The sequence below is a fragment of the Glandiceps talaboti genome, chromosome 16 (genome assembly GCF_964340395.1).
Source record: "Glandiceps talaboti chromosome 16, keGlaTala1.1, whole genome shotgun sequence".
Classification (NCBI taxonomy): Eukaryota; Metazoa; Hemichordata; class Enteropneusta; family Spengelidae; genus Glandiceps; species Glandiceps talaboti.
This window is the reverse complement of record NC_135564.1, coordinates 14,159,115-14,169,295: the sequence shown is the minus strand read 5'-3', so window position 1 is coordinate 14,169,295 and position 10,181 is coordinate 14,159,115. Positions and strand designations below refer to the sequence as shown.

Below are 10,181 nucleotides of genomic sequence, written 5' to 3'. Positions count from 1 at the left end.
GTGTATTTTCATTTAATACATCCATGATATTACCATCAAAAAGTTAGCTCACCGTATGCTCTTTTCATTTAAAAATTATGTTGAAAACGTTGACGTTTGTTATTTACATTACAGGGCAGGCATAAAATCTATTTATAACGTGTAAAGAGAGTTCATTAAGGTGGCCCTGTTTTCTTTTCTGTTTCTCATTACCCGACCGACCCAAACTTTCAGCTCCAACATAAAAAAAAAATTTTCGCCCGCCCTTAATATTTTGTGGAACAGCGCCCTCTCTGGCAAAAAAAATCAAGTGTCTGTCGACGACATCTACAGTCATTGCAGCAGCGGCGACACTTGGTCACGAACAGAGCGTTTCTTTCATGGCAGAAGTTATTCATGTAGGGGACTGAGAACATGTGTAGAGAAGCTGAGAAAGGGTTTGTTATCAGGAATCCAATAAAAAGAAGATAGAGAGGAGGAAATGAAGAGGCTGTAATAAGAACCATTTTTAAAAAATAGGGTTACCGTTATCAGCATTATATTCCTTTTGCTTAGTTCGGAATAATCACATTACGGCCAGGATTACATTGTCTTAACCTCGTAATCCCTTTGTACGCATCGGTTATTTGCCTTGAGTAAAAACACCCTAATTTTCAGCAATACGATAATCCCACGGTATTAGTACACACTTACGTGTAGACACGTTCAAACTGATTGTAACACATGCAGGTGGTTTACCGGCATTTTAGACATAGTTACGTTGTTGTGTATATACCAGTTTGCTGTTAGATGTACTGAATACGTACAGGTGATCCACACCACACGGAAAGAAGTAAACAATTGTTCAAAAGCATTGTTCGGAGATTTTATCATATTTTTCATTCAGAAGCTTCGAGATCGTAGTACTGTTCCGTTATCCCACAGACAAGTAAGTTTGTTACTTGTCTGTGGTTTTCCAAAAACAAGGAAATGATCTATATGTGGGTAATCTTAGGAAATGCAGCCCGCCCTCTTCAGTCCACAGTACTGTTCAAAAGGAGGGCACGTTGTACACGTGGGAAAACTTTGCTCGTAACAATTCACAACTTGTTTCCGATCACAGAGAACGAAGACGTTTATCAAAATTAATAACTTCTGAAGACTGTGCCTAATGGAATCCTTCCAAAAATTAAAAAGTCTATCTTGAGATAAGATAATTATCATCTTCACTTCTCTAAATTATCTTCACTTCTACAGTACATACTTACTGATGTACAAAAAATTAACTAACCGTTCCAATGTTAATTCCGGGTAAATGTGCAAGTACGCATCACGATTACGGAAATGGACGATTATTTTTCGTAAAAGTTAACAATGGAAATTTTTACGCACTTTAAATCAATCGATTACTGTACAGAGATTTTTTGGAATCAACCCGAGGTTAGAATTCGAGGTGATGGGATTTGTGTTTTTGATCGAATGCATTTCATTTCATTGCACACTAGCATACATTATTTGATATGGATTTAAGAAGTTGAGCATGAGTATACACCAAGCGCTTTAATAACGAGGACGTTGGAGCAGTTGTGAATATGATTGGCAAATATAAAGAATAAGATGTTAGCAAACACTGCAGTAAAACAGTCAGAGTATCAGTAAACGGTATGCTGTAGATACCCAAGAATGCAAGTTGTTAATTTGAAATCAAGACTTCGGGTCAGGCTGGTATTAAGACTGATATTACTCAGGCTTAATTACCAAACTCTAGTAATAGGTACTCCAGGTGCTAAGATCAGAAACAGTCGGGAATTCATTCTGGGCACTTTCGGGAAAATCTACATTCCGCTTTCCAACATAGCTGAGTCAGATTTACCCACTTAATCGATAGTATGGTTCCGCCTCCACCTCCACCCCCAAACCCCTCAACCCCATCCCCCGCCTTCATAAACTTAAAGGTGTTCTCTCTCTATCCTGAATATTCTACAAATGTCCCTTTCTTTGAATATGGACTCGACGATATCGTGAACTAAATTTGAGTTGTTCACGTGTAATCTTCACACACATGTAGCACTCCATAACCTAAATAGACGGGAAGATATCTTGCAATTAAGCATGTTGCCCCGTCCAGCGTACAATTCATGTTGTCCTGATAACGCCCACGTGACACCAGTAACTACAAGGTACGGTTATCTCTATCAAAATTGTAATTCAATCGGTTTGCACAACATGTAGGTGCGTTTGGCTCAAATGGTTGTCACGGTGACGCACACCTTGCTGGCCATTGAATAACCACACAACTCGCGATCCTGGCATATTTATGCATGTAATACATTATCGTCACAAATTGAACTTTTGTTCTCAATACCGAATATTTTTTCTCCGAAATTTTCAGCTGTCAACACTACAGCTTTCATCAGCGGAATGATCTAACTTGACCTTCTTTGTGTGAAGGTCAATGATCGAGTCGTAGACATTTGGGAGTTTGTAGCGCCCCCCGTCTTTGTTGAGAGAAGGTTGTAATGCCCTGATGTAAATGGCTTCCTTCACTCCCCTTTCGAAATATCGTGGTTCAGTGTCCAAAACCTGCACTTTGACCAAGTCAACATGATGGCCTGGTGATTCCACATGGATATGTTGGGAGACCTCAGATGAAGTAGAGCTGCGTCGTCGGTGTTCAAGAAACCTGGTCCTGAGGGATCGTTCAGTTTCACCAATGTACGATTCCGGACAAACACCTCTGTATTACCAATACAGATGAATTTTCATGATAGTAATACATTATCGATAACATAAACTATTCTAAGATGGAAATAAACAGATTGTATTTGTCTCTAGGTCAGCAAAAAACCTCAGTGGAATTACAAGACCCTCCAAACCAATTAAATGTTCGTGGGAGTCAGAAAACCAAACATTTTGGTGATAACAAATCACGCCCCCTTGCGGTTGCACAGTGGCCGGAATTAGCAGAGAATTAGCACACTGTCGTCCGTGTTGGATAACAAACTTTAGTCACGAAGAACTCTCAACGTCTTAATTAGGTACGGTACGGAAATATACATACTTATTATGACAAGTATATAAATGGCCTAACGATATACATGAGGGTGATACGTCCAATAAATAAAGTTACACCAGTTCAAAGGTCAGTGGTGCACATACGTCATCCACTCTTCCTTGGTGTTCCCCACAATACATGTACGTCATACCACTGAATGTATGAACTTGTATACATCGACTTTACCAAAGAACCGTCTGTTTTGTTTGTTTTACTAGACTAGTATTACAGCAGTAGTCCCATTTTGGGTTTTCTTTTTTGTTATTTCATTTGAAAAAACAAACAAACAACCCATCTTTTTTCTGCAAAATACAATATAATATTGATCTTTACAACTAGAGAATTAAACAGGAGAGTGGTGTGAAGTACGAAAGTGAAAATTACCCCTTTTCTTGCCTTCTAACAACACGATCCAAAAGTTACCATTTTTTTTAGTCTGGTCAACGCACTATTACTGGGATCACAACGTGATATCGCCATGAACAGAAACAGGGTGAATAAAATATGGATTTAACAATTGAAAACATTTTTTACCGTATGGAAATATTGATGGGTTGATTTTAAATGAACAAAATTGACTGGTTGCATGTGGTGATAATGGAAACGACAAACGTTGAACAAGTTTAAGACAGACTGTAATTTAGGTATTAAAAAAACAATCAAAAAGTAGCTTGAATTGTCCAAAACGGTAAAAGTTTTTCCTTGAATTTTTTTTCAAAATCGTTTGGTTGTTCAGCATCTATTATTTTCAAATAAACTTGAGTAAACACAGTATATAGCTGTTGGCCATTTTGAAATATGACATGGATAAACTTTTAGATCATTTTGTTCCCTTTTAAAAATATTGTAAGGTTACTTCTCGATTTGTTTCTGGGTTTGAACATTTTAACTGAGAATAGATTGAGGATTTCTTGAACAAACGCAACAGTTTAAAGTACGTACTACGTTTGGTGAGATATAACAACCAATACGAGTCAGCCATCATTTAAAAAAAAAACTAATAAAAACCTCCGACTTCTGTTATTATTACTACCTCAAAGATTTCCAATGAATAAATTGTTGACGCTTGCTTGAATGCTGGGCTTACGACCTTTGCATATAGAGTTACAAACCGATGTACGAACACGGATTCATCATAATATGTAAAACACATGCCAGGTCAACCAACTCGCCCAGGTCATGAAACTGTAAGCTACACAGTGCCAAACAGAGCTCAGCCTGATATTTATAGCTTGTAGAGAATTCGAATTCCGCATCCTCAAATAACAACGTTTTGGTCTTCAGAACATCGGAAACTTGGTTCAATAGTTCCGCCAAAATGGTTTGGTATCTGCCGGTGATTGGTTTCGTTCTTGCGGCTATCGGTGTACTTTTTTACGTGATAAGTACAGCAACAAATACTTGGTATGAGCGAACTATTTACTATTCTGCTGAACGTCTTCATGTGTATACCTACTCGGGCCTCTGGAAGACTTACTCCGACTACATCGAGAAGGGGGTGGAAGAAACTATTACACTGGGAATGGATGGTGTCCCAGGTAAGGAATTTATCATGAAATAGTAAGAAGGGGACATTTAGTTGTGCCAGGACATTAAAACATTAAACCCCCAAAATGGTCTAAATCCATGATGCACCATGTATAATCTCAGATCCCTAAATCTGTTTTCTACAGTGGTCTGAGATGAATATTCGTGACAAAATAAATAAACTTAAAATCGTCATATACTATCTCCTTAGTTTACCCCTTTTATTTCAAACACATTCCCCTCTCCCAAATCACTTTAGTTTAATAGTAATTATTCCGTTCTTATTAATTTACAAATGTCTGGAGAATATAATCTTGAATCACTATTTAATATTAAATTAATAGTTTAAAAAATAATCATATGAAACATTGGAATCGGCTTAATGAAATATATGTGTCTGGTCTTTACGGGTTCAATGAATGGTCAAGCAATGGTGTCATGTACACAGAGATTGGCACTACATGACATAAGTTACGCAGGGGGTCTACACTGTTGTTGTTGTTTTTTTGTTTTTTGTAGTTTAATGTTATGCTTCACCCTTAAAGCTTCATGTATTTGTTAAATAACAACATGTATAAGCTTACATAAGTATCCTCAATTATATCTCTAAATATTTCTTATCTGTAGAAGTTTATTTGTTCAATATTATCCGTGTGTAATTCAATACCACGATAACTAAGTGGTACGCTTATAGTGGCCATATGGATGAGGATTGTGGGTATTAATTTTGGATTTTCAATTTATAAAACAATTTTATCATGATGTCCTACTTGGAAAATCAATGCGAAACAACATAGACCAAGTCTGTGTTTGTTGTAAAAAGCCAAAAAAATGTAAAAAGTTTGTTATTGTACGTACAACAACAAACTTTTAAAACATTATTTTACAGCTTTTTGCAATTTATTAAATTACAAACGCATACTTTGTCAATGTTGTTTTTACACCATGATAAAAATAGTTTTATAAATTAAAAAACCCAAATTAATAATCCTCATCCACATTACCACTTGAACAGCAAGCATGGTGGACTTATTATAATACAAAATATTGATATGGATGATTTCGCCATGAAGATAAAACAAAACTCCGAAAAATAAACAATCTTCAACTGCAAACTGTTCTCAAGAATTCTTTTTCAAAACTTTCTTCTTTTGAAATATATATTCGGAGAGCATACTTATAAATCATATGGAGCTGTTGCATGGATGATATATCAAATGTGATTCATTTTTTATATAGTTGCCTGGTAAAAAATAACCCCCTTCTTGTTTCTCGTTACTTGAAGCTTACATTCACCTCGCCCGAGCTTGTATGATCATTGCCTGTATTGTAGGGATTGCCAATCTCATTCTGATCTTCCTGGCCTACGTACGTAAATCGGATCCAGTATGGATACAGATGGCGGGGCTGACTTTATGCCTTTCCGGTAAGACGCCTGTTCTTTAATAAGTTGTGATGGGATAGTGTGTGTGCGCTGCTGTCGTCAATGTCTTGGCATGTGTATAACGCGCATGGAATGTTAGTAATAAATGTTGACCATTCTATCATATTTCAGCAGACGCATGGACATGCAGAAGGTTTCTACACATAGCGACCAACAGCTGTTTCTCAGATTTTTAGTCTAGTGAAGTTTTTTCAAATTACTTAAGTGTGCCTCTAATAAAGTGGAACAGATGATATATAACCTCGCGAGATAACACGATACTTCATGAGAGATATACAAACATGGACGGATAAATATCAAATGCCACGTATGAAAGCATATATTCACAATAAAAACCAACGAAGGTAACACAATCTACCCGATACATGCATGCAATGAAAACACCGTCTCAAGATACACGCTGATGTAGGTGATGGTCTGGCGGATATCAAATCACTCATCACCGTGCAATGAAACGGAAGATACTATTAATACCACTCACAATGTGTTCACCCTAAGTGGAGGTTACTATTAATAAAATCAATCTTAGCGGGATTCACCCGGTGACATGTATGGTCAAGTTAAGTCAAGGCCGGGAATTTTGCATAGCGTTTTCCCTATTTTATGGCGAAGTGCATGCGCATCTTCGGTAACTAATTGTAAGTGGTAACATGGAAAAGAATTCATGGTTGTTTTTGGAGTTTTTCAATTACAAAAACAACTTTAACATGTTGTTCTGTCTGTGTCTGTGTTTGTAAAAAGACAGAAGGCCTTTTTTAATAAGTGGTTTGTAACCACATTGAATAACCATCGTCGCAAACCACAGCCTCTTTTACGACACCGCCCAAATAACCATTTTAATTATAAGCCACTTTTCATCGAAGTGGCAAATTTCCTCAAAATTGTCCGTGATTATGATGATGATGATGATGATGACGACGACGACGACGACGACGACGACGACGACGCCGCCGCCACCACCACCACCACCACCACCACCACCACCACCACCACCACCAACAACAACAACAACAACAACAACAACAACAAGGGCGGCCACGACAAGAATGGTGGCAGCGAAGAAGGCGGGGGGGGGGGGGGTTACCACTGGCCAGCTCTGTTAGGGGTTTGCGGCCAATGCTGTCAACCCCAAACCTCATTTTAGACACATTTTGACCAAAACCAATACCTCATTTTCGACCGTTCAAATTTTTAAAAGTCCCCATTGTAGACCAAAATACATAATCATCGATATAAAAATGTCAACCAGCGAATTAGCTGGAGGAAATTCCAGGGGAAATTCCCGGAAATTTCGAACTTGTCGAGAATTTATACCCCATTTTTGACCAAACAAAATCGAAAATTGTGTAAAGTGGACCCATTTTAGACTCCTTATCTTTTTAGACTACTTATCTCTAAAAATACAGTACCCATTTTAGACCAAAAGGGCGAAAAAAAACCACCCCATAGGGTGGCACATATACGTATACCCAATAAACAGGAGTGCACCACCACCCCCCCCCCCCCCCGGGCGAAGAAGACGACTATAATAAGACATTAACACCATTGGTGGCATTCAAAAACCCGGGCATTACATGTAAAGTTTATTCCATCTTTTACGGGTTACTTTATACGTCCTTGTAAATGGAAACGATAGGAAATACTTATTATTTCTAGATCGTGTGTCTTGGTGAGGCGTATTGTTTAGACCACCATGTATTCATTTCATAATACGACATAGTTCATTTCAAACCGTTATTGAGAGAGAGAGAGAGAGAGAGAGAGAGAGAGAGAGAGAGAGAGAGAGAGAGAGAGAGAGAGAGAGAGAGAGAGAGAGAGAGAGAGAGAGAGATAGAGAGAGTGGTTGCTCATATTACATCGGTTCCTACCATACACTGAAATATATGGAATTTACATAAATATTATATGAGTTGAGTTGTTTTTATTTAGGACGCCTAAGTTATGACAGGGTGGGGGGGAGGGGCAATTAATCATGGTCTCTTGTGTAAACTGTGACCCAACCCTAAATTCCTCCGCCCCCTGTTATTACTGAAGGCTCCTTGAGAACGTATGTGTCGCAAAGTTTCACTTTCATTTTAGGGAATAAGGGAGCATTCAGTAAGTACTAGGTGGGAGCCGGGCAATTGGGTGGGTGGGGGGTCGCTTTTTACATATCGGTCCTCGGGGAGGGCCATATTTTAGAAAATGGAAATTAGGGGAGGATAGCATTTTACTTAGCATTATATTATATATACGTGATCCCACCACTGCCACTGGTTCCAAATCCTATAACTACCACGTCCCACCGCTGCCACCATTGTCAAGTATTTTCATAACATATCAGTGAAATGCAGTGAATTAACTGCATTTGATGTGAGGAGAGGAGCGGGCCTCACAGATATCGGGGATAAAGTGGAGTGGAGATGTTGACCTGGGTCCTGAGGTTGTCAGTTGCGCGCTCATTTAGTCTCTGGAAGTTCTGGCCTTTAGCTCATTAGTACATCCAAATGCAGGCTTTGATTTAATACAAACACACACTAACTAGTGGTAATACTAATAGTGAGAAACAATAAATGCCTTTGAAAACTATCGAATGTGGTGGGATCTTAGTACAGAAATATTCCCTGTCTCTTGTGGGATCGAACCCAGGACCTCCTGACTATTAATCTTGAGCTCTAACAACTATGTACACCACAGCCACATTCTCGGAGGGTGATCTTTTTTACGTTTCCACGCACCTATAGATATGGCCGACGAAAAACACCCCCTTTTCCGTGAAATTTCTAGCAAGCATGCTTACCCTCTTCGTCTTAGACTGCCACCACCGGGGATTTTATACTTTACAGATGTCATTTTAACTTGTCTACTGTGTGTGTAATGTCTTTCTTTTGTTCTTGTTTATAGTTGGGTGTGTTCTGACTGCAACTCTTTGGTACGGAGCTAAAGTGGAACAGTATTCCAGAATGGCCGATACAGATTATTTCAGCTTTGGCTACTCTATCATCCTGGCATGGGTTTCGGTACCACTTGTGGTCATAGGGGGCGCACTACTCACTATCAAATATGAAACTTAAAACAACATATCACTGTCTCTTTGCTTGTTCAGACATATACGTCTACTTTCAAGGGACGAGTAGGTCTACCACGACTTTACTAGTATTATCTAAATGACTTATGATTTGCCAAACTAGTAAACTAGTATTCACTGTTATGAATTGAATGTCAGAGAGAGAGAGAGAGAGGGAGAGAGAGAGAGAGAGAGAGAGAGAGAGAGAGAGAGAGAGAGAGAGAGAGAGAGAGAGAGAGAGAGAGAGAGAGAGCGAGAGCGAGAGCGAGAGAGAGAGAGAGAGAGAGAGAGAGAGAGCGAGAGGACAGACAGACAGACAGACAGACAGACAGACAGACAGACAGACAGACAGACAGACAGAGAAGAGAGACAGCCACAGACAGACAGACAGACAGACAGACAGACAGAGACAGAGAGTGACAGACAGACAGACAGACAGACAGAGACAGAGACAGGGAGTGACAGACAGACAGACAGACAGACAGACAGACAGACAGACAGACAGACAGACATCTGCAGACAAACATGCACACGTAGAGTTTTTACCATCAAAACGATTCTTTGGTGGTGCCTCGCAGATTTGGTTGATATACAACAGAAATAGAAACAAGTATTAAGTTAACGCATTGGACTTCAAGAACAACCAAGTAGAACAACATGCCATCTTTTTCTCGATACGTCAAAGTAATTTCCCAACCAAACATTTCAAATCATAACTGTATCAAGAGAACTTCTCTACAGTTTTTGTTCACGTTCATAAGAATGTATGTATTTATTATTTATTTCATTAATGGTTATTCACCATCTACAAGATATACACGTTGTATCTTTTTCAAATTGTTATCATATCATCATCCAATTACAGAGCATTATTTTCACTCCAAGGTCAATGACCCCAATCTACATGGCTTGTTTGTATTATTTCTTTGACTATCTATTGAATAAATGGAACAAAGTAATCTTTCTTGCAATAACGTGTTGATGTTTTATTTTTGCAAGTCTTTTACTTTGTTAGTTGCCATAGAAACAACAGTTCTCCGAGTCCATTTGAAGGTTTTTTCGAAAAGCTATTTTGTAACTTCCAAAAGTACTGCATGATTATGCAATACTATACGAATGAGAGAGAGAGAGAGAGAGAGAGAGAGAGAGAG

General features: G+C 38.6%; 1 protein-coding gene across 1 annotated transcript; it reads left to right on the top strand.

Annotated features, from left to right (window-relative positions):
* The first annotated feature begins 4,197 nt into the window (after nucleotides 1-4,197).
* On the top strand, nucleotides 4,198-9,206 carry LOC144447641 (claudin-11-like). The gene is made up of 3 exons (XM_078137718.1): nucleotides 4,198-4,551; nucleotides 5,826-5,966; nucleotides 8,868-9,206. Exons 1-3 carry the CDS (start codon nucleotides 4,332-4,334, stop codon nucleotides 9,035-9,037), a joined length of 531 nt encoding a protein of 176 aa, XP_077993844.1. The 5' UTR covers nucleotides 4,198-4,331; the 3' UTR covers nucleotides 9,038-9,206.
* Nucleotides 9,207-10,181: the final 975 nt, after the last annotated feature.